Source organism: Procambarus clarkii, chromosome 56 (assembly GCF_040958095.1).
Source record: "Procambarus clarkii isolate CNS0578487 chromosome 56, FALCON_Pclarkii_2.0, whole genome shotgun sequence".
Classification (NCBI taxonomy): Eukaryota; Metazoa; Arthropoda; class Malacostraca; order Decapoda; family Cambaridae; genus Procambarus; species Procambarus clarkii.
Window position 1 is genome coordinate 23,915,491 of NC_091205.1, and position 25,603 is coordinate 23,941,093.

The 25,603-nt window shown below is 38.7% G+C and overlaps 1 protein-coding gene across 2 annotated transcripts; it reads right to left on the reverse strand.

Moving 5' to 3' along the window:
• Positions 1–898: 898 nt before the first annotated feature.
• Positions 899–22,538, reverse strand: LOC123770877 (uncharacterized). Of its 2 annotated transcripts, none has more exons than XM_069305897.1 (9): positions 22,433–22,538; positions 19,528–19,675; positions 18,860–19,019; positions 14,918–15,066; positions 12,948–13,133; positions 11,772–11,891; positions 9,956–10,042; positions 5,470–5,608; positions 899–2,703 (listed from the first exon to the last, which is right to left on the reverse strand). In XM_069305897.1, exons 2-9 carry the CDS (start codon positions 19,666–19,668, stop codon positions 2,651–2,653), a joined length of 1,035 nt encoding a protein of 344 aa, XP_069161998.1. In that variant the 5' UTR covers positions 19,669–19,675; positions 22,433–22,538; the 3' UTR covers positions 899–2,650. The 2 variants fall into 2 exon arrangements, with proteins under 2 accessions (XP_069161998.1, XP_069161999.1); XM_069305898.1 differs by lacking the exon at positions 22,433–22,538 and adding an exon at positions 21,726–21,890.
• Between the last annotated feature and the right edge of the window lie 3,065 nt (positions 22,539–25,603).

Consider the following 25,603-nt stretch of genomic DNA (forward strand, 5'->3'; position numbering starts at 1 on the left):
ATATTCCAATGTGGACAACAATTTTCATGATAGAAAAAGTACCTATTTGAATAGGTAGAAAGTACTTATTTGAATAGGTCGTACATATTTAAATAGAATGGGTATTCAAATTTGTAATAATAGGCCAACAAATGTAGAAAGTAATTTTCATAAGGATAGGAAAAGTACCTATTTGAATAGGTAGAATATGTAATGTTCAAATTTGCATTAATAGTCCAACAAATGTGTAAGACTAATTTTCATAAGGATAGAAAAATACCTTCAGTAATATGTAATATATATATATATATATATATATATATATATATAATATATATATTATATATATATATATATTAGTCGTACCTAATAGCCAGAACGCACTTCTCGGCCTACAATGCAAGGCCCGATTTGCCTAATAAGCTAAGTTTTCCTGAATTAATATATTTTCTCTAATTTTTTTCTTATGAAATGATAAAGCTACCCATTTCATTATGTATGAGGTCAATTTTTTTTCATTGGAGTTAAAATTAATGTAGATATATGACAGAACCTAACCAACCCTACCTAACCTAACCTATCTTTATAGGTTAGGTTAGGTTAGGTAGCCGAAAAAGTTAGGTTAGGTAGGTTTGGTTGTCGAAAAACAATTAATTCATGAAAACTTGGCTTATTAGGCAAATCGGGCCTTGCATATTAGGCTGAGAAGTGCGTTCTGGCTACGACATATATATATATATATATATATATATATATTATATATATATATATATGTAAATTAATAAAATAATAAAATAAAATTAAAATGTAAATTATAAAGTATAATTTATATATGTTTAAATATAATATTGCAGTAATATGATAACTATGATAAAATATAATAAAACACTTACAGTACTAAGGATGATAAAAGCACCAATAAAAATGAAAGACTTATACTTTAAAAAAAAAAAAAAATTGGAACAATAATTTTCCTCAAAGGGAGCATAATAAGAGTATATGACTAATATTTAGACAATAAAGAAATATCTGTACTTAGCCTAAAACATCTATCACAATTGGCCCCATAACTTGACAAACTAAATTAATCTCGGTCCATATAAATTCTAATATCACACTTTCGACATTAATGTGTTAAAAAGGAAATTTAAAGTCAACATACAAATCAAGCACCAAAATACACATCATCCTCTGCAGATGTATATAATATGAAAACTTGTTAAAACTGGCCATGAGAATGAACTTCTCTCTCTCTCTCTCACATACACACACACACAGACACACACACAGTTTATGGAACCTAGTAGGCTCAGGAATCTGTTCACCAGTTGATCGACGGTTGAGAGGCGGGACCAAAGAGCCAAAGCCCAATCCCTGCAACCACAACTAGAGTACACAGACAAAATTTCATGGGTATGCAACTAGGCTAGTCCCAGAACCAAGAGGCATGAATTAAGAGGACAGGCTGTGGGAAATGAAACTCACGGCACTGGAAGACAAGAGTAAGGGGAGACATGATCACTATCTATAAAATTCTCAAGAGGAATTAGGAGGGATAGGTAAAGATAAACTGTTTAACATGCATGGTACACGAACAAGGGGACATAGGTGGAAACTGAATACCCAAATGAGCCGCAAAGACGTTTAGAACTTTTTCAGTGTCAGAGTAGTCAACAGATGGAATGCATTAGTGATGTGATGGAGGCTGACTCCATACACAGTTTCAAATGTAGATATGATTGAGCCCAGTAGGCTCAGGAAACTGTACACCAGTTGATTGACAGTCAAGAGGCAGGACCAAAGAGCCAGAGCTCAACCCCCGCAAGCACAACTAGGTGAGTACACACACACTACCAACAGAATGGTATACTGTTGGAACAAGTTAGGTGAGCAGGTGGTAGAGGCCAAAACCATCAGTACTTTCAAAGCGTTATACAACAAAGTACTGGGAAGATGGGACACCACAAGCATAGCTCTCATCCTGTAACTACATTTAGGTAATTACACACACAGTACTTGAGTACTGTGTGTATACACACACTGTACTGAGTATACACACACAAACTGGGTACCCAAATGAGCCACAGGGACGTTAGAAAGAACTTTTTCAGTGTCAGAGTAGTTAACAGATGGAATATATTAGGCAGTGATGTAGTGGAAGCAGACTCCATTAATAGTTTCAAATGTATATATGATAGAGCCCAATAAACTCTGAAATCTGTACACCAGTTGATTGACAGTCAAGAGGCGGGACCAAAGAGCCAAAGCTCGACAATAAAGCAAGCAAACACAATTAGGCGAGTACACACACACACACTGAAACTGGTAAAATAATACATGTTACTTCTTGGTCTGTGTAAGCAATTGCTCACTCCTTAACAACTGTGTAAATATATTCTGAAACTTATCATTCAAACATCTAAAATACATATATATATATATTACTATCACTCGAACTTGAGCATTATAACAAAACAAAAATATCAACATTTATTCCACATGACTTAGGCATACTATTGCTGCATATTACTTCTCTTACAGTTTTCCATAATCTTTGGCCTTGCTTATATAATAAAATATCTATTCTTAAGAGCTATAACTTTGATAAGTAAAATAAGTCACTTGAAGGACTAGTGTAAGTATACTGATACAACTATTTTGTGTCACACGATTACTGAACCAGACTGCTTTGCACTCCAGTGGTGGTGGTCTGCCGCGGGTACACTGAAACACAGGAAGAAGAGTATTGCATAAGTAAATAAATCTGGATTAACTCCTTATTTATCTAGTTTTTTTTAAGTCATGTATTGTAGTTTGTATTTGAAAATTAATTTTTAAAAAGAGTGATTTTCTTATCGAGAAAAAAATGACTGAAAATTATTTAAAGTCCAAGAACATTTGATCAATAACTAGGGAATATAAAATAAATTTTGTATCTACTGTACCTTTTTAGGATAAAGTACTGTATACTAAGTAATTTCTGCTTCAACCCTTATAAGGTAATGTACTGTATAAAGAAATGCTGAATAAGATGATTACAAAATACTGTTCAAACAAATTTAAACAGTACTGTATTTAAAGAGGTCATTCATATCTCCACTCACACTATACCCATACTCACAATTCCCTTCTCTTTCTACCAATGTACAGAAATGTTACTTTTGTTCACATTAACTTTTAGCAGTCATCCATCACACACCAAAATAATGTTCAACTAATCTATAATTTCCAATAACAAGGAGTACATGAAGAGTCGATCCTGCTGACTAATTTCTCATTATTAAAAAGTACCATTATTAATTTCTCCCTGACCCATCCCACACAAGTAGACACCTTGTCTGCCAAATGACCGACCACAGTGCCACAAAGCCAAGAGTACTGCTGCGACCCAATACATTTTTGTTGTGCACCATTAAAGATCTCTCTCCTACATATATTTTTTTTTTTTTTTTTTTTTTTTTTTTTTTAAATCTGAAGCATTTTGCCACCATGGCTTCCAAAACATGTTGACAATGCATCAAACAAGACTCCAACATGCAGCAAAACCCCAAGAGGAAACATGTTTTTATTTTTTAGTAGAAAGTGACTCAGAGAGAGGTGGAATCAAGCATCCTTAGAATGATATGCAGCAAAAGGGAAGTAGTCTGCCAGGCTAAATTTATGTCTTATTGGTGCATTTTGGCAATAGTACAATCAAATGTGAAATTAAACAGATACAAGTGGCAGGGTGTAAGATCCAGAAGGCCAACTATTTTCTTTAAGAGAATATCTATTTATGCATTTGTCCAAATTTGAAATTGTGCAGGCTGAGACCTAACCTTACCTAACTTAACATTTAGTCTTGGAATGATGATCTGTGTAACATCTAGACCCTTTCTCAGCACCCTTATTATTCAATATATTTCTACATTTCGTATATTAGCATGCCTTTACTTTACAGTATACTTTATAGTGAACCTGTATAGAATTGTCAGGAATTTTTGCCCATAACATGTAGACTTGTCAAAAGCAGGAGAGCATACTCGGACAAACCAGGGTCTCATCCAGGAGGGCAGACTCGACTATTCGGACAAACCAGGGTCTCATACAGGAGGGCGGACCCGACTATTCAGACAAACCAGGGTCTCATACAGGAGGGCAGACTCGACTATTCAGACAAACCTGGTTCTCAGCAATGTTCGAAAAGCAGGTAAACATATCCATCAAATTTGATGTGCTCCATTTATTCACCCTACACACTAAATTCACTTTTTTTCTCTAATACTTTGACCATAGCACTTGGTCTAGGACATTAACAAATTATGACTGCATTTTGAGGGATTAACTGATTTTGACTAATTTCATACAAGTTCAGCAATTTCCTGGGCCTGATACTATTAATATAGGCATATGCTTTCTCCAAGTCCATATAGGCTATATGCACTGTACAATCTTTCTCACATATCTGTCTCTTATCCACACAATCTCTTCCACCAGACAACTAACCTTGTTCACCACTGTTCAATTTCATTTATTTTCTCTACCATTCTAATTATTCTGTCATACTTTTACTACTACATTTTGTACACAAATTACTATAACTTTTACTCATAGTATTCCTATTTTATTTTTATTCAGAGGTGTAATCATTGCTCATTTCTAATCACCAGAAACAACAATACTGTAAAAAGTAAGCCAGACATCTGAAACTAAAGGAAGTGATGACATTTCAGTCTAGCAAACAGAGTGGTGGAGTAAATCAATATATTAAGTCAAGAATGCAAAGTGAAAGTAGAGAAGGCAAGAAGAAACTACATGAATAAATAAAACTGCATTAGGCCTAATAGTGGAAAAAAAAAAAGAGGTGAAACAGACAAAAATATAAGTCTTTGCCATTACATCTTCTGCAGCTTTCTATATTCCATTGTTTTTCTTCCTACCTTCTCACCTTACACTTTCTATTCTTACCGATACATGTTAGATACCGACTACATTATCACTCTTTACTCAACTTCATAATGGTCTTGGACGGACTAAAACCCCGAAAATTTATTTTCAGACACATGGGTCGAGTGTAACATTTGCAATACTTCCCCAAGTCTACTGGCAAATTTTCCAGAACCACTCCATCTATTTTTCTCGACTGCCTTTTATTGTTTCGACTTGTATCTCGGCTTATACCACCAAATCAAATCCTATTCACATTTGCACCTCTTTGGTCAATAATGGTAATTAAACTTTCAAACCAGAGGACTGTACTGTACTGTATTCTCTCCAGATACCTATAATTTCCCTTTTACTACTGATCATATGCTCTCACTTATATCTAACATTCCAAACACTTTATCAGTCCTTTTACTGAACTTTCTTATTTCCTTTAAATTGTGCTTTCCTGTTTTTTCACTAAATATTGTTTAATTTTTCTTTCAAATGCATTTATTTTCTTTTTATCTTCTGCTTAAGTAATCTTTTTGTTTGGGAAAAAGTACTGTAGTAACAATCAAACCTTACCTTTTTCTTTTAGTCCTAATCCAAAATTTCGATAACATCGGACCATGAGGTAAATCAAGACTATGTGTACAATTAGACTTCCTGCGCTGGCAGCATACCGGCACTCAGCGATGAGGTTTTCTTCTTTGCTGAGTGCAGTCTGAATCATAAAAGAAACAAGAACAAAATAATAAAGGAATAATTAAGAAAAAAGAAGAGTTAATTCTTCATGAATACTAACTTTCCCTTCTTGCCTGTGAAATGCAAATTCCATCAGGAAAAAGATGCACACTGAAATCACAATAGCACAATATTAAATTAACAAATCCACAAGAGCCGTGATGAGGCTCTAGATCAAATTTGTTCATTAGATATATCATGTTATTGTAATTTGTGTGTGTATTGAAGTCAGGGCGTAGAGGTAGAACATTTGGTTGACAGAGCCCGGGTAAATGGGGAAATTGTGTGAAAACCCAATTGGGCTTTGGAGTAGCTTTGGGATCCTAGTGAGGGCAGTAGCACTCCAGGTTGCAATTCTTTTAACCATGTCGTGGCACAGTTGACTAAGGTGCAGCTGGGAACATCCCAGGCATAGGTTCAGACCCTCGTCACAGCCCTTAGTGGATTTGTTCATTAAAAAGATGCATTTTTAAAGCAAATCATGCAGCAATTATTAAATCCGTAGGAGCAGTGAAGAGGGTTCGAACCTATGCACTGGGTGTTCCAGCTCCTACAGATTTGCTCATTTATGCATCACAATAGTGTGATTACTCTGTGTATACAGCAATTCCAAAATTAAGACAATCTTAAAAATTTTTAATTGGATTACTAATAGTGAAATAGTCACTTATTTGCATCATATGTGTAAAATTAATGAAATGCTGTAGTTTAAATCATCATATGACGATAACTGCATTATCCCGTGAATTATATGATAACTGCTCTTCAAGGGTTAAAAATAAAAATTATGGAAATAGTAATGTTAACACTTTCGCGCTCTCGGCGAAGGTCACTCAGCCAACCGTATGTGCGCGCGGCGTTTTTATCGCTTAAGCGTAAAAACAAAAATGTGTATACTCTTTTTACTTTTCTGACCTTAGTTTTCATGCTACGTATTTCATTTTGATGCCAACGTGTTCGCAATAAAATTCTCTAGAAGAACATCAGTAAAAAAAGTCACGAAAGCTATAGAGATACCAGCATGAAATAAATAACTACGAAGATGAGTCGCCGTGAGCGCTCAACAGCAACAAAATGTTTTTACTCTTGGGATTATTATCACCTCTACAATTGTCCTACAGCCTTAATTTTGGTATCAATGGACTCCCAATAAAATTCCCAACACAGTGATATGAATATAATCGTAGAATAATGGTCCCGGCCCACCCGCAAGAGTGTGGGAAGTGGGCACACTGTTACCCGGTAATGGTGACCGGACGACACACGCGCGAAACGTTGCTTTGAAAGTTTATACTTATTTCACTGTTCTGATATTATTATTGTATGTATGTCATTCATTTTTGTGGCAATGTTTTCGCAATAGAATGTTCTATGAGCTAAATTATACTACACAAACTTGGACCAAATAGGTGTACTTACCAAGGGAAGGCTGGTTGTGGAACAGTAAGTTGAGCATTTGTTCTTCACTCCACCTTCTTCAGGTTCTTCATTCCTGAAGTTGCTCAACAGATGGTTTGTAGGTGGAGTGAAGCTGTTGCGGGTGGTTACTTCTTCACCACCCAATACACCTTTTTCCGGTGGTAATTGGTGTAGCAGGGAACACAGAGTGCAACACCACAGGTCTTGCATCCATAGTTCGTGTCCTTCCTTTTACCAGACCGTGCGCATGCATGACACTTGAGACGTTTTGGCAGTCTGTAAATTTCATGTTTCAGTTTGTAGTTCATGCGATTTTCTGAATCAACAATAGGGCCAGGTCTTCTCGCTGGAGGTGTAACAGGAGTTGCAGGAGAGTCAGATTCATCTGACAAAACAGTTTCGTCAACTGGCAGTGTGGCAGACATGTCGGGTTCAGATTCGTTGTCTGTTTCATCTTGAGGTGGTGTAGTGAACAAAGGCCGCCTCACACCAGATGGTCCGGGAGTTGGCATGGCGTCAGCATTGGCAGGAGCTGTGTCATCATTTATGTCTGGAGCGTGCCGCAAGTGTTGAGATGATGATGATGTTTTAGGCCACTCCTCTGTGTCCCAGTGCAATAGGGCCCAGATTGCCACTTCGTGGAACTGTAGCAATGTTAGCTTTTTTCGATCAGTTGTGTTGTATTTGTACAAAACATAGGCATTATGCAATGCCATTTGCAGGAAATAAAAGGTAATCTTTTTGGTCCACTTGTGAGTTTTCCTGGTAAAATAGTAATATTTAACCATTTGATCGAAGTGGTCCACACCTTTCATGAACTTATTGTACTCGCAAATTGCAGTCGGTTTGTTCACTGTTACCTGTTGTATTCCACTTGTTCCGTCTCGGTTGCGAATTCGCTTCCTTCGCTGAACTCGCTGAGTGTCTGCATTGTGGATGTTGGTAATGATTGAAACCACTCGCTTGTCTTTCCACAGGAGAATGAAGGTGTTATCTTTGCGGCGGTATACTGTGGTATCCAGTGGAAGTTTACCCTTGGCTAGAGCTTGCAATACCTTTGGGGCACCACGTAGCATTCTAATTGTGCCACATGTGTACACCCCACGTTCTCTCAATGTTTCTGTCAGGGTAACCGAGTTGTAGTAATTATCCATGTACAAATGGTAACCCTGGTTCACTAAAGGCTGCATCAACCCCGTTACTGTATCCACTATCGTCTTACCAATACCTGAGTATACGTCAAAGTCATATATGTACCCAGAGACAGATTCAGCAAGCATATAAAGTTTCACACCATACTTGTCTGGTTTGTTTGGATTGTACACTTTGAAGGATAGTCGGCCTCGCCATGCCATTGTACCCTCATCCAAACACAACTCTTTCTTGGGGATGTAAACTTGAGCAAACCTCTCTTTCAAGTAATCCATCACTGGTCTCACTTTTATCAACTTATCACGATTGTTCACGGGCACTGCATTGGTATTGAATGTGTGGAAAAACTGGTTTATATGCTGGAATCGTCTGGACGGCATGAACAAGCTGAAGAAACGAGCATGCCATGGCTTTGCTGTTTGCCAATACATCCTCATAGCTGGGAGCCTAATTATGCCCATCAATATGAACAGTCCTAGGAATCGCGCCATTTCACTCACCTTCACTGGGGTCCAAATATCTGATACATTTTCATTGGCCATCCGGAATAACTGCGAGGCGTACAAATTTGTTTCAACGGTAAAGAACTCAAGGAGGGCACGCGTGATGAACAATTGAATATAAGCCAGTGCACTAGTAGGCTTGGGAATTTTCAGTCCAGGATCTCCAGTAAAATCATCAACAACTGGAGAAGTATTGCTACGACTCCAGCCCTCACCAGCCCCAGCCTGCCGAGTACGTACTGTACGTGTACGCCTTTCAGCAGGCTCGAATGAATCCTCATCACTTTCCTCATCACTTATACTTTCAGAATCACTTGGCGCAATTTGTCGTGTGTTCCTACGACGAGTAACATGTCTGGTAGCTACTTTTCTAGGTAGCCTAGATGCACCACGTGTGCGCCGAGATGGAGGAGGAGGAGGGGGTCGCGGTGCCTCCTCTTCCTCGGTGAGGGCCTCAGTCTCCTCATCACTCGTTGCCGTATCATTCCCTCTAGCTCTAGGTACACTATAATCGTTGTGGGTTCCAAAATCTTCCTCCAATACCTCTACATCACTTTCAGCTTCTGATAAATCCTCCACAAGGCCTGGAATTTTCGTTGGTGTGAGCTTCACTCCGCTCCACTTCTTAAAAATTTGGGTTATTTTGTCCACTCTCGATGACCTGGAGGCTTCCTTGGGCGTAGAAGTGCTTGGGCCTTGACCTGGATCCATTTTTGATGAAGTAATTGGGTATAATCCACACGGAAACGGGTAAAAATGCTCGAGTTTGGCGCGCGAGGGGAGCGTGATCGACTCACGACACGTGACACGAAAACAATAGGCCCGTCACGTGACCGGGTAGGCCAACGCGCCAGGCGGCCTAGTGGTGAGAAAGAGAACTTCATGGCGCGTCATTTGAAACAAACCCCAATGAAATCGGATTAAAATTGAATTTTATACAAATATTTTAAAAGAGGACATAACTTTATGTCCACTATGCGTTTACGTTAGACGAAACAGGACGCGCCGGCGCGTCCAGATAGCGCGAAAGTGTTAAGAGGCAATTAGCATGCCAGGTATAAATGGCTTGGAGGCAGGCCATAAAGAGCTAGATCTCACTCTCCTGTAGTCACTGAGAAGTAAAACACTGGGCGTGAACTGCATTTGGCAAAATAAATGAAAGAATTACTTTTCAAGTGACCTTTGTACTGTATATTATTTATCTAGCAAGTTATTTAACTATTAATTTCAAACATCATTAATGAAAAACTTACCTGCGTTATAGCAAGCAAAATAAATGCTACATGGCCCGGACTCAACATCACTGCAACTGTGAAGAAGTAGTTACTCTCTAGACGTAACTGTGGAAAACGGTTTCATTGTTAGAGCAAGAAGATGATCTCCAATAAAAAAGAAAAATACCATGCATCGAGATATGTGGGGTTATGAGCTTACTATTTTAAAATTGTAAAGGTATTAACTGGGTAGACTGAGCTTAATCATTTCACTAAAGTACAGTACAGTACTACAATACAAATGGCAAGACTTGCTCCACAGTGCTATTCACATACGTAAGAATGTAAGAACAAGTGCAAATCTCTCTCTCTCTCCTTAGTTTGTATCGAGATTGTTGATTTTTATGATAGGAAAATATTCATATATGGAGTAGTTATGCCATTAATTTAGACAAGATTAGCCTTTTGACTAATGTACGTAAAAATTTTTTTTTTTCCAAGTGGATCATATGGATGCTCTTCAAGGCAAGATTAGCAGACTTTCCAGGACATGGTCATGTATGGTCACAGATCAATATACTTTGCGATGATTTCGGGTCTCGACGCCCCCGCGGCCCAGTCCTCGACCAGATTTCTTTATACTGTACTGCCACTATAATAGACTGCCACTAGTCGCTGAGAACTCTAAGCTCTTCTAACACTATTTTCTAACTGTTCTAACTTTCTAGCACTATTATGACCCCAGTAGGGTCATAATAGCAGTGGAATATAACTAAATAACATTCAATCTTAGTCAAGAATAACTAGGAGCAGTATATTCATACAACTCTTCTGTACTTCCATCCTCTTCTGTACATTGAATCACAAGCGACCCAATTATACTATTGTTTAATCTCATGAAATATACACCAATGAATTTTAGGAGAAGAAAAAGAGGCCAGAATGTCAGAGTAGAAGTCGGAGGCAGTTATGGGAATCAAAGAAGGGGCACATAGACAATACAACACAATGCCACAAGCATTACAGTTAGTGATGTATGCTACTAGTGCCAATGGTCAGGCATTACAGACATTGTCATTTTCTATCAGATTAATTCTAGAATGTGCAGCATTGACATTCAATCACATCATCATGAAGAACAAGAATGCAGAGAAAGTTCCCCAATTTGCTTTGAGACTCGTGTTAGAAATAAAGAAGCTGAACAATAAAAAATAGGTTAAGGGAACTCAATAATATAAAACTAAAAGGGAGAAAGACCATAGGAGACATGATCAGAACATGCATGATAATGAACAAATATAATGTGAACAGCAGAATAAGCTGTTATCAGAGATGATGAATGCAGTCTACATTTAGAGTGATAGTAGCAAGTACAACAAAGTACAAGAGCAACAAGAAATACTTCTACACAAGTACAAATAATTAAGGGTCGAGACCTTTCTCCTTCCCCAAGAGCTACATCTTATTCTCTCTCCATCCCTCTCCCATCAAATCACACTTACATTTCACAGCTCTCAGAGAGGAGTATCTTGGACCAATCCTATACATAGCAAGATCCTATTTTCTCCATAAGGGTCTTATCAGTATTTTACAAGTTTAATTATATGCACAATTTCTGACAATGTTCCACAAAAATTTATTATACAAGAGTAATCTCAATTCAGCAAACTATATGGGACCCAAACTATACTTCCCATCTCTACTGTACCCCTAAATTTACTGTACCTACATACAAGATTACTTAGCAAACTGTGAATTTCATTTATAAGTTATGGCAAACCCTACAACCTAGAACACCGAATCATCACGTGTCTATTATCCTCCAATGTGAAGAGAATTCAGAACAAGATCTCACCCCCAGGTATGCAATGACTGCCCAGGCTAACAGCATTGGAGCGCCTACACTTAGGGTTAACAACTCCTCCAGATCAAGCTGCTTCATTCCATGGTGAAGTGCCATGATGATTACACTGCCCTGAAGGGAAAAAAATATAAAAATTTAATATAAAATTGTTGGAGTAAACACATGGGATAATTTCATGCAAGCTTCTGCTTGGTAGCCAGCAATAATTCAGATAAGAACAGGCATCGTGTTGACAAATATGTCACTTGGGGATCAAGTAATTTTGGGTTATTATGAAATTAGATGACCAAGTTTTGACCTGTTTAACTGTTGGTTACCATTTCTAGTGACTGGGTTGGGATTTAATGCAAATTACTTGTAATCTGAAGTCAACTGTAAGATTGGAGAGCATGCAACTAAATTATTGTTAAATAAATAGTAATAAATGAAGATGGCAGCAATAATTATTTTTGTCTGGAGAATTACTTCTGTTTGAGGCCTCCTGGGCACCCTACCTTTTTAACGCAACAGCCAAACATTAAATAAACAGCATTCTTTCCCTTCCATAGTATCTGTCTGTTTATCCATAACAGTATTCTGTCTGTTGGCTTATCAGAAATAATTAACCTGTGGATAGTATTAATGTTAATTAATCTAAATTTCTAATATTGAAAAGGGAACTATCAGGAGAAAGCACCAAGCCATTACAACTATATAGCCCTTGGAAGGGGGGCCCAGGATAAGGATAAGAATATGGGATGGAACGAGGGGAAAGGAATGGTGCCCAACCACTTGGACGGTCGGGGATTGAACACCGACCTGCATGAAGCAAGACCGTCGCTCTACTGTACAGCCCAAGAGGTTGCGAGAGGGAAAGGGGATTGGGAGGACAAGACAGAAAAGCTTTACAAAAGGACTGAGCCAGCCACTTGGGAGCCAAGAGAACTCAACCAGTCAACATCTCAGACCTCACCAACACCATGGGGAAATGGAGCAGAGAGAAGAGGGGAAACCTTTGACCCCTGTCCAAGCAAAAGTCATCCACCTTCAGATGGTCGAACAGCTAAGAAAGGCCAACCTCAAATCTCTGGATCACATCACTATCTTAGCATAATAAAACGTAATTTATCTAAAACTATGTGAAGACGAAAACTATCGTCTATTAAACATGCAGTAACAACTACTCACCACAATCTGGGTGTCAAATAGAATGAGGGTGATGGCAGTGAACAGAGTTCTACACATAGCCTGGATAGAGCTATCTGCACCCACAGTTCTGAAGATGAGGTTCTCAGATTGCCAGTAATTGCATCCAAGAACCAATCCAACTCCTCCCATACTAGTACCAAACACTGAAGTCAAAACAAGTCGAACCTGCAAGTCAAAAAGAGCAATCATTGCCTTGCTTTCCGAGGCAAGCCTTTCTCATATTATTAGTTCCCAAATTAATAACAGTACTGTATTATATATGTTCATCCAAGTCTTTATTATAATTCCTAAAACTTATTTCATAGCAAACTAGCAAATAAAGCAAGCTGTTAATTTACATAAAAGTTATTTACATGGATGCAAAAATTTTGTAATATACACAATACAAATTATGAGTGACCAGGGTATATGGAACAAGATAATAGCTTGAAGTAACACTGCCAGTGCAGGGGCAGTGCCAGGGAGCACCCAGCGAAGTAATCCTGAATGTGTGCAGCTCCACGTAGAGAAAAAATAAAAAAAAATCTAGATCCACACAACAAGTCAGATGAAAAAATGCTCATGAATCTTGCTAAAAGTTAGACTAATACCAAGTAAATGGCCCCCACAGAATGCAGAAGTCTAAGGAAGGTTGGCTTGAAGCATTGGGACCAGCATGACTGCTTTGACTCAGGAGCACTACAGTGGACAAAGTTAACCACTTCAGTGACAGAACTGAGCTGGGAGGGTTGTGGAGCTTTGGGCTCCCTGTTGATGGTAGTACTTTGCTACTAACCAGTTCGAGCTATTTTTGAGAAGTGTCAATCATTTTTTCCCTGTTTAAGGAGTTTGGCAAATTTTGAGGCTTAAGTTCTACTGAATCCAGCTGTGGTGTATATTGGTGCATTGACTATGCTTTCCTGTTGGGTTGGTGGGGTGTCACCCACTCTCTCCATCTCTATGAGGAGGGGGGAAGAGGGGCAGGTTCTAGCTCTGGTCCCCTGGTAAGCCAAACAAAACTACACGACTGATGTGACCAAGAAGTTGGAACCAATCTCGGCGAAATAGCTACAGGATGCCACGGGGTTCCCCAGTGTTTAATGTAATGGAATGTGTCTTTCTGGTGGATCCTTGGTGGCTCTCTGTTGCTAGCCACCTAGTTAAACCAGGCTCTTTGCAAGTCACAAAGTCTACCAGGAACCAGATGCCTCTGGTTCCTGGCAAGAAATCTGGCTCCTTCACAGAAAATGCTAGATCACTAACCAAGAAATAAGAATAATTCTCTAATTTCCTGCCACAAATAATGTGGAACAAAACAGACAACCGCAAGGCAAATCTAACCAATTCTGAAAATGAGGCACACAGTAGTATAGAGTTTACTCGCTAGTGACACCTGCCGACCACCACCACCAGGAGCTCCCAGACCGTCCAGTGTAGCGTCTCAACCATTCACTTGGTGCTGCAACGTTCATATATTCTTCTCAAGTCGTCTTGGCCCTTTCAGGTCCCAGTTTTTCAGATAAAATGATAGAAATATTTATGTATGTGATGGTTTGAATGAGATATATTTGCCAATTTTCAGTACTACTGCACAGGTTGACATTCAATTTTGTTCCTAACGGATGGCAGCATTTACCAGATCCAAGCACCTGTTTTGAAGGTCATTAGACCGATACAAAACTTATTTGACTTTGAAATGTCTTTCTACACACACGTGGATGGAGATCACGTATCACAGCCAAGGCCCTATTTCTTTGATTCAACTGCTATCACTATTTAAACCAAAGGGTTAAGGAAAAACAATGTTTTACTTAAAAACAGAGAAAACCTAAGAGACTAACAAAATTCTACCCTATTTAGATAATAAATGTTAATATGAAATTTTAAATAGCTGTCAATACATGTGCGCTATTTAGAAGTAAAATGCTATACAGTATTAAAATGATCAAGTACAGTATGTGTATAAATACCAATTTGAATACATCCGATGTAGAAGTAGATTCTTTGACAAAGTTTATCACAACGTAGACAATCAGGATCACACATGAGGCCACGAATGCCAGCACCTCAAATGCCTGTTCGCGAAACACTCCATCTAAGATGTAAATTATGCAGAAGGCTGCAATTGATAAAATTGTTGAATAATATTAATGGCATTATTCTCTCCATTACAAATAAAAATAATCCTTAGAATTTCTATGCTAAACTATGCTAAAAACTATAAAAACAAAACTATGCTAAATTATATACAGTGAAGACTCCCTCTAATGGATTAACCAAGACTGAACCCCACATACTGGATGAACTTTGCTAGGGTATCGAGACTATTTGTTTTCACCATTTCTTGGTAAATAATATATAATTATGTAATTGAACATGGTAACCAGTTTGAAAAGGAGTATTTTATCTATGTTGCTCACCTTAGAAATATCTTGCTTCCCATGTGACATTGAAAACTCCAGTCAGGGCCAGTGTGACTAGAGCTCAAAAAAACGGGGACCTTTAGATTCCTACCTTGACCACGAAGGAGAGGCCCTAACCATGGAAGACCATCCCTGCACAGAAGGTGCAGGGAAAGTCTGTTGTGGCAGCACATGGCCGAGAGGCTGGAAAGACACAGCCACAGCCTACAAAATGGTAGAAACAACCTCCCACTGGAAACATGAACAGGAAAAAACAAGGCGGTGGACAACGTGGAGGTGGGGCCTATAACCGACATATACCTGTCGACGATTCCGAGGATCAATATCTGCTGCCCAGTCTTTGACCAGGCCTCCTGGTTTGTGGTCTGGTCAACCTGGCTGTTCAATGCAGCTGCTCGCAGCCTGGTTGACAAGGTATCCTTTGAAGGTGTTTGTCTGTCAAGTTTTCTTCTGAATACTGCAAGAAGTGGGCCAGATATGCCCTGTATGTGTAGTGGGAGAGAGTAGAAAAATCTTGTGTCTTTGATGTTGCTCGAGTTCTCTCTCGGCATGTCTATTGCATGTCTGCTTTTTAATGGTACTATTTTGCACATCCAGCCAACTTGTTTGCTTGCTCGCTGGCATGTCAACCGAGCCAAGTAGAAAACCATTACCACAACCCGAGCACATCCACCACAGCCCCAACTGAAGGCAAAAGGGCGCACAATCGCCAACACCGAAGCCAAAGCATTTAGACCACCCCAAAGCTGACAAAAAAAACCAGCCCCAGGACAGACCAAACATGAAGCACAGAAGAAAGGTGGAGACGAGCCCTGTGATCAGAGATTCAGAAGAAGGAAGGAGGGGGGGGGGGTGAAGGAGTGGAGAAGAGGTGAAAAAGGGGGGGGGGGAAGGCAAGAGAGCAAGAGTGTTTTCTGCTTTAAAAATCAGTTTGTCACTTTAAATACTTGTATTTATCATTAATGTGTAGTGTAATGATTGTTGGTACTCTTCAATGTTTTGATATAATATATGGAACAATTCTTACTCCAATAGCACTTGTGTCAATTAATTCATTTACGAGAGACCTAACTGGGCAATTTTCACCTGCTCATTGTGCACAGACACTACGGTGATTGAAAGGGGGACTGAGGGAGACTCCACTGTGTATAAGCAGGGCTTAATACAAATAAATAACATTCAACATTTAGATAATGAGACAAGAGAACATATACATAACTCATAATACATTTTCTATCTATTGTAAGTGATCTTTGATGAATGCAGCTAGGATTTCTAAGAGTTACCACAAATTTAAACAAGAATTTAAAGAAAGGAAATCGGCTTTTGACGAGTTAGTGCACATCTTCCAGTATTACTGTATATACATTGCTTCTCATTTTTAAGAACAGAAAGCTGCTGCAAAGCATTTCTTATTAAATATTGCAATTACTTTAATTCCTGATGGTGTTAGATAAGTTAAATGCAAGAATTCAACAAAGCTGTCTGAAGGTTAAATATCCAAGAATAAATATATTACTGTACAGTATATCCCATATCTTTAATTTAAAGCAGATAGCACTGAACAAAATATTCTACACATACAGTACTTGAATTGCCAACTACAGAATTGGTTGCAATTTAATGTACAGTACTAAGAAGAGTAGATTTTTTGTTTCAGTTCCCAATGCCTTATCAAGTCTATGTAGAAAGCAAAGCCTTACATCACGTTCCAATAAAAATGTGTACACGACATATGCACTTGTTTTGGTATTACAAACTGAAAATCACAGCACAACTTAACTGTTTACATTTGAATATAAATCTGCCTCATATGATAATTGTACTCCAAAATATGTCCCAATAACACTATATTAAAACTTTTTGAAACGGTTCCATAGAGGACCCCACAGCAACTATTTCATGGAGGACCCCACAGCAACTATTTCATGGAGGACCCTGGACGACTGTTCAGTCTGCCCTACCTTATAATCAACCAAACTAATGTCTGATTAATGGTTCTGTTATTCACATTCATCTTTCATTTACAGTTCATTGCATATGGTCCAGGATATAACCAATAGTACAGGAAATACTATTGGTGATGTCAACACTTCACCAACAGCAATACAAATATGCCTAATTAGCCTTTTTTTTGTATTATTTTTGATGACCAATCCACACTAGAAAATGAAGGGACGACGACGACGTTTCGGTCCGTCCTGGACCATTCTCAAGGCGACTGTGACTTGGTCAACATTCTTCAGCCACGTTATTGTGACTCATCGCCTGCATTATTTTTTGAGTTGGATGCAGTGTACAAGGTTGTCTTATCACACAATGATGGAAATGAGCATGTAGACTATAAATGACATGGAAAAGCTAATAAATATACTGAATTTGCAGTGTTGATGCAGCTCAAAAGTGCCTTGTTCAGAATGGTAATATACAGGCCGAGTCTAACTTATGAATAGGATGTATTTGCAAGTCGACCACTTTTAACTACCAGATTCCCCAGAGGCACAATGCCATAAATGGGGGATGTGTTCCTGGACAAAAAAAAAAAAATCAATTTGGAAGACAAATAATTTAAGAAACACTTCTGTTTATTCACCTTGAGCGATGGAATGCTTTTCCGATTATGATTTTTAAAGAGCAGAGATATACTTACTGTACTAGAGGCAATAAAATATGATCATTGAGTCCCTTTTCTTCAATAACCATCTGAAATAGTGCATTATTAGCACTATTTGTCATGTGTAGACTTCCGAAATTGTTTGGATAGTAGGATATGGAGCTAAAATTTGGATTTTAAAGCCATTCAGAAGATCAGGTATTGTTAGTCAGATGATCAAAAGAATGGATGGATTCGATGCTATTAAGTCGGAATTAACCATTTTATCTGTGAAGTAATCTTTATTAATTACTCAAGCAGGAACACACACAGCTAGCTTTGAAGAGACATTAATAATTTATTTGTCAAGTTACTCAAGTACTGTATTATCATAAATATTTGCTGTGATAACAACAATGACTATATAACTGATTTAATTGAAAAAGACAGTTTTATTAACTTTTAATGCTTTGGCAAACAGAATTAGCTAGACGTTAGAATTAGAAGACATTACCATTTGCAACAGTTACACCGTATAAAATTTTAAATTAAATTTAATATTTCATTCCCATTTCCATCTGTTGGAATCAATGAAAATAAACTTTAATCCAAGATCATCCAAAGGCAAATATAAACAATTTTCAAAATTAATTGGGATTAACCATAGTTTCCCATTTTTGACAGTTTGTTATACTGCATCAAGATGTGGAACCGTCTAGGTGCTTAGAGTACTCCATAAAAGAGCCGAAGGGCCTACGCTCAGAAAGACAAATATGTACAGTATGTAAAAACGAAGCCTATCACAAAAAGATACTTCAGAACTTTTCTCTCTATACTTAATGTCATTTTCCTCTCCAAAATAACGGTTCAACGAAAGAAAACTAATAAATACGTACCCGAATGAAAAATGAGCAACATAGCAAACACATAGTCTGATGCCCCTGGTGGTAAGAAGAGCAATCTGTAGACTGCTAAGCCAATTGTCATTAATGTTGATAACAAGCCTCCAATAAGTAGGACCCACTCTAAGAAGCGAAGACTCTGGCAAGTTCGTATCTGTAGATTTTAAATAAAATACTGTACATGCTAAAAAAAAAATTGAACATATCCACAACATTTCTACAAGTCTACATTCAGTGCATATGTTAATGTAATAAACAAATTATTTTGTGCATAATTATGTAGCAAAATAATCATGACAAGAAACAGCAGAGGAGTGAAGATGCCAATATATACAATACATACTTTTTTGCAAACTCAATGGTGCCATGAACACCCAACATTGGTGTTCCGAAAAATAAATAGTACTGTACTAGTATTGCAATACAGTACCAAATACTGTACCTTTGATACATGGTATTGCACTATACAATGCCTTTCAAGTTTGGAATTTACAGTATGTGTGTATATAAATTTTATATACAGTATATAAAATACTGTATAGAGTATACAGTATGTAATTTACCTGTTATCATAAGTAACAAATTACCATGCATTAAATACTGTACAAATATTAATAAGCATCAAGAAGTAAAAATTACAAATTAACACCATTTATATTTACATTGCCAAACACTGTAGCACGAGTTGCCCGAGACCTTGGTATCCCAAGATCTTCAAAGGAAATTGGGCGGTCTCTTCCCCATTCAGGTTGCTGCTGTTGGCCATCGCTGGGAAATAGATAGCTGCCCCCCTGGCCTTCCATAACACACCTATGACAACAAAATTATCATATTGATAATAAATACTGTAAAGTGTACTGCATACTCCTTATACAGCACTAAAAAAATACATAATTATAGCACTTTTTTTTTACACTTTTATGCAATACAGTAATTACAAACCTAAATCCCATTTTAATGTTCAGTATCTTTTCAAGTATTTTTACAAGCAATGTACAGTAATTAAAGCTCTGCTGAACCTCTTCACTACAACGATCAATTATTTATAGGCTGGTCCTATTTCTTCTTTAATACTGTACTTCAGTATTATATCACATCTTAAGCCAGTAAAAATCACTTTGCCTAGGCCTTATAAAGAGCTGTATTTAACTTATTGATGCTGTACATACAATTCAAGAAATGTGCAATACTATATTAATATTCAACAGCACATGCAAGAACAGGTTAATTCTATAGATCCAAGAGTTGAGATAGTCAAAGGAGAAAGTAAATTCTAAAAATGATTGAAGATGCATGCCTTGAATGTAATATTTGTTTCTAAATACCTCTAAAAAAATAAGAAAGAAAACCCAATGTTGCATGTACAGCAATGAAACGCCAATTTCTGGAGGAGCCCTGGTGCCTCACAGATGCCATCTTCCCGAGATTACTTCATACTAAAGTGTCACATTAGTCGCAGAAGTTTTGTTAACAAGAAACTCCAAGAAGGTATTTCAAATTATTGACCACCAAAATTTATCAAAACCTACTAAATTTCAAGAAGAATTATGAAAATAAATCTTACCTTAAATGAAGAATACATAATGTGTTCACGTTATAACGGATATGTTACGGAAATATTAACGACTTGTATAAAAACATGCTTGCTTTTGAAGATAAAAAATGTCATGGATAACCAAGTTCTTTTTTAGTTAACAATAACTCATGAAACTGTCAGCACTATAAAAAAAACTCAGAAAATCCATAGGAGCTATGATGAGGGTTCGAACCTATGCGCTGGGTGTTCAGAGGCACACACTCGAGACAACAACATCGTCAAAAAGGATTGGTACTATTGCACCCTCGAGGATTCCCGAGGATTCCACTAAAGCCTTTAAATCTATTTGACTATGTTGTGGCCTAGATGTCTAGAGCATGCGCCTGAACACCCCGCATATAGGTTCGAAGCTTCAGCATAGCTCCTATGGATTTTGTTAGCGTGATTACTCAGTGTATAAAAATAAACAATGGTAGAGGGTTGGAACACGTTAAAGTGGTGGAGGGCAAAACCTTCAGTAATTTAAGTGTTATATGACAGAGTCCTGGGAAGACGGGACACCACGAGCATAGCTCTCATCCTCTAACTACACTTGGGTAGTTACAAGCTTCCCTTCAGTATATGAACAAAATTTTAACTGAGGTAAAGGCTATCTAAGCATTCATATATTTTATTTGGCCTTCAGGTAATTTGACTTGGATTTAGTGGTTTTGAGTAGACATGAGGAAATTCTTTTAACCTAATGATGTTTATTCAGGTAAAAGTACATACTGTACACGGTCCGTCTAATTACCGCAAGCTACCACAAGCTACACAAGCTTCACTAAGCTTCCTAGCAATACGTTAGTAATGAATAAATATGATATATTTACTCATTATAATGTTGGTGCCGAATGTACAACATGAACAAATTTTAATCTGAAAAGTATCTTTTTATAAAGAAATTAGACGAAAATAAAGAGCTGGTGACGCCAAATCAAATCGACGATCCAAGCGTCGGTTAGGTTAGGTCAGGTCAACCTAACCTAACTTATATTTATTCATTACTAACGTATTGCCAGGAAGCTTTGTGTAGCTTGTGGTAATTAGACGGACCACTGTACATACTAAATGAGATACAATGTTGGATTTGTAAATAGAGCTAGTACATACCATGCCTAAAGCCACTAATACGCATAGCATTTCAAGCAGGAAATGGGAAAAACATTTAAACTAATCGAGATCAAAAGCATGATTTAAACTGAAATAGGGGGAAAAAAAATCTACCGAGCACCTCAGCCTACAGGCCCCCAAAGCAGGTTTTCTTGCAAATCACAGTCTTACCTCCAATTCCTGGTGACTTATTACTATTAAAGAAGATCTCTATCTGAGGAGATGTACACGCGCCCTACACGTGGATAGCTGAATAAGTAAGGTTATCACAGTGAAGGGCGGGTGTTTGTTAGAGATAGATAGTTGTGTTTACACAGCAACGTTCGTCAACTTTCCATCCGTCTTCATGAAAACCCAATATCATCATAATTCATTGTGTTGGGGCACAGACAGCTAGTGTATATAATTAATATATGTATATAATTAATTAATATACGTTAATTATTAATATATACATGTTAGGCTTATATCGAGGTCTTTCCCCCTCTCCCCAGGGTCGAATCACTGATCTTTCCCAGAACAAACTGACTAACTCCTCATTGGTACCTGCTTACTTATTTTTATTTATTTATACAAGAGTTCTTACATGCTTGTACAGCGACCAGCACGCATATCGTTTCGAGCAGGTCCTTAATCCTATGTTCCCCGGAATACAACCCACCAAATCGTTTAACAATTAGGTACCCCATGTTACTGTTGGGTAAACAGAGGCTAAGGATTGACGCCCGTTAATGATAAAGATTAAGCCCCCCCAAGAGGTGGCACGGGCATGAATAGCCCGTAAAATGCCCGTCAAGGATTGACACCCAGTAAATACTCTCCAGCCAGGATACCAACCCAGGACAAAGTGCTCGCAAAACGCCATGAGAGTGTCTTACCAACTACACCATGGGGGACTTCAAGATGAACAGGCCCATTAGGTGTTAGGAGACGCGCCCACAACCCGTCCACGACTAAAGTCCATTACATCCAGCGGTCGACCCCCCAGACGCATTCATAAATTTTAATAAAATAAATTCCCATTCAAAATGGGAATTTTCTCAAATATAAATTAATATTATAATATATTAGCATATTGTGCATATATAGGCATAAGTTAGGTTAGGTTAGGTGTTTAGGTTCTGTTGGCGATTATTTGTATTTATAGTAGGTGAGTGAAGCATTTACAGGGGTTGTGGTTCGAACAAAATTCGTCAGTGAAGCACTTGTTCCGGAAGTGTTCGAACGAAATCAAATCAGAATAATAAATTCTGCTTTCAGACAACACTCAGCCCCTTTGTTTAACTCCCTAAACATGCTAAACATAATCTCACTCCATAAATTCTCTTGTGTCAACTACATTTACAAAACCCTGTTCTTAAATGCAAATCCTGCACTGAAACTCTTCCTCGACAGATGTAATAGGACCCATTATCACAACACCAGAAATAAATATCTCTTTGATATCCCCAGAGTTAAACTTAATCTGTGTAAACACTCTATGCAAATAAAGGGACCCAGTTTATGGAACTCACTCCCTATTGAATTGAAAAGCTGTCCAACTTTTACATCATTCAAAATCAATACTAAAAAGTACCTAATTTCATCTTCGTAGTTTTTCACTTTTTGCCTTAAAATTGCACTGTATCTATTGCTACCCAATCTCCCAACCTTTATGTTCCCAATTTGAACATCTTTACCATTGTGATCATTGCTGTCTTCTTATATGTGCTGCCAATCTGCTGTATGGTGTTTATTAATCTTGTTTATCTGTATCTATTGTACCCAGTCTCCCAATCTTTATGTACCCAATCTGAACATCTTTATCATTGTGATCATTGCTGTCTTATATGTGCTGTCAATCTGCTGTATGGTGTCTATTAATCTTGTTTAAATTACTAATCAAGCTGTCAATGTAATCAATCAGAGCTTTAATATAACAATGTGCTTTAATATACTTACTAAGCTCTCTCATCTCATTTTTCTCTTGCAATGTATCTTTATCATTTATCAATTCTGATAGAAATTACCTACTTAAAATTATCTGTTAGATTAAGGACCTGCCCGAAACGCTGCGCGTACTAGTGGCTTTACAAGAGTGTAAATACTGTACTCTCCAATGTATTCTCACAAACCCAATGTACCTTCTTGTATATATATAAATAAATAAATAAATAATAAATAAAAGTTGTGAGTCGAGGTCCTGGTAGAGTTGTGGGACGTTCGAACATTTCCGGAACAAGTGCTTCACTGACGAATATTGTTCGAACCACAACGCTATAAATGCTTCACCCATGTACTACACATACAAATAATCGCCAACAGAACCTAAACACCTAACCAACCCTCTAACTATACATAGAATTTTTATGTATAATAATATTAATTTATATAAGAGAACAAGTAAGTAATTATCAAAGAAGGCACCAAGCCGGGAAGGCCATGCAGCACCATCAAATGTGCGGAATATTCAGAGGGCGCTAAATATCACTGAGGATGCCAATAAGAGAACAGAAACGCGTAAGGCGAACGATATCAAAAGTATCCGATTCACCAAGAATTCTATCGAGGGTCGAGGGAAAAGTGACAGCAGGGGACGGTCAGAAAGCAAGACACGCTCGTCCTGGAAGTCAGGAAACTCAACAAGGATATGCACAACTGTAAGAGGGACAATGCAGTTAGGACAATAAGGAGCAGGGCGGCGCTCCATTAAGTGTCTGTGAGTTAAGCTCACAGACACAAACCGTGTACCATCTACGCACAAAGACACGGGCGGCAGAACAGTGGAGAGGCGAGGAAAAAAGTAAGGGGACAAAGGGATCATCGGAGCGAATCAAGAGAGCAGAAGAATTATGGGGAGAGAAAATAATAGCCACGGAAGCGACCAGGACGAGCACCAAGCATCGGTTCCTGGAGACAGACACAAAGGGGCGAAAACTGTGAAATGAGAAGTTGGAGGTCAAGGAAATTGGCGTAAAATCCACGGATGTTCCATTGAAGAAAAGACATCAGCAAAGAGAGAGAGGAGAGCAACAGAGAGCAAAGAAGAAACAAAGGTGAAGAAGGAACACAGCACGCTAAAAAAGCACAGTCAGGATCAGGGTCAGCGAAGTCAGGGTTAGGGGGCATGGGTAAACTGAGTAAAGAAGGAGGGCAAGAAGCGGGAGGACGGACCAGAGGTGGACGAGCAGGGTCTGGAGGAGAAGGAAGGGGAGAAGGGGGGGGGCAGAAAGAGGGGAGCGCACCTCAGCAAGGTCAGTAACCGAGATGGAACCGGGGGCCAAAGAAACCCCCACAGTAGGAACAGGGGGCACCACCACCGAAGCGAGAGGGAAAGGAACAATAGAATTAGAGATAGGGGGTGAAGAAAGCGAAGCTTTCTTACCAGGGGAGGAGGAAGGAGAGGAGCCAGGTTTCTGCTTCTGACTCAAAGATACAGGCGTCCCAGCAGCAACGTATTGGGCAACAGACTCCAGTGTCTCGATAGGAGAAGAAGAGCGAGAGCGAACAACACAACCATCAGGAGAGCGATGGACGTCGGCCCGCACAGTCAGGCGGCGCGGAGAGCCAAGAGACGGAGGAGAAGGACGGGAAGGAGGACTAGAAGGAGAGGAAATAGAAGACACAGGAGACGTGACGGACTGGGTAGAAAGAAGGGGAGCCCTAGACAGAGAACCAGGAGAGGGACCCTTCGGGACAGAACGGAGGGAAACAGGGGAGGTGGTGGTGGGCGTGTCCGGGTTTAAGGCTCGTTAACGGTTGTGAGACTGAGTTAGGCGGGAAGGACGAGGAGAGGAAGAGCGCACCACGCGAGCATAGGAGACACCGGCGAAAGAGGGGAGACGATGAACCTCAGGAAAGCCTCAGCCGAGCCTCAGGAAAAGACAAACGGTCCCGGTGCTTCAAGTTGAGGACAGCCACCTCAAGTTTGTAACGAATACACGCACGGGAGAATAAGGTAGGGTGGGTCTCACCGCAATTGAGGCAGCGGGCCTGGGGAGAAGTGCACTCCAACTTAGTGACCCTAGCTTTCACACAGGGGGCAGAGAGAGACAGGACTAGAGCATTTG

Coding starts and splice junctions, on each gene's coding strand:
- LOC123770877 (XM_069305897.1), bottom strand. CDS start 19,668: ATGGAAGGCCAGGGGGGCAGCTATCTATTTCCCAGCGATGGCCAACAG. Junction 10,043..11,771: donor CAGTCATTGCATACCTGGGG/GTGAGATCTTGT, acceptor CGTTTTCCACAG/TTACGTCTAGAGAGTAACTA. Junction 5,609..9,955: donor TTTTGCTTGCTATAACGCAG/GTAAGTTTTTCA, acceptor TTTATGATTCAG/ACTGCACTCAGCAAAGAAGA.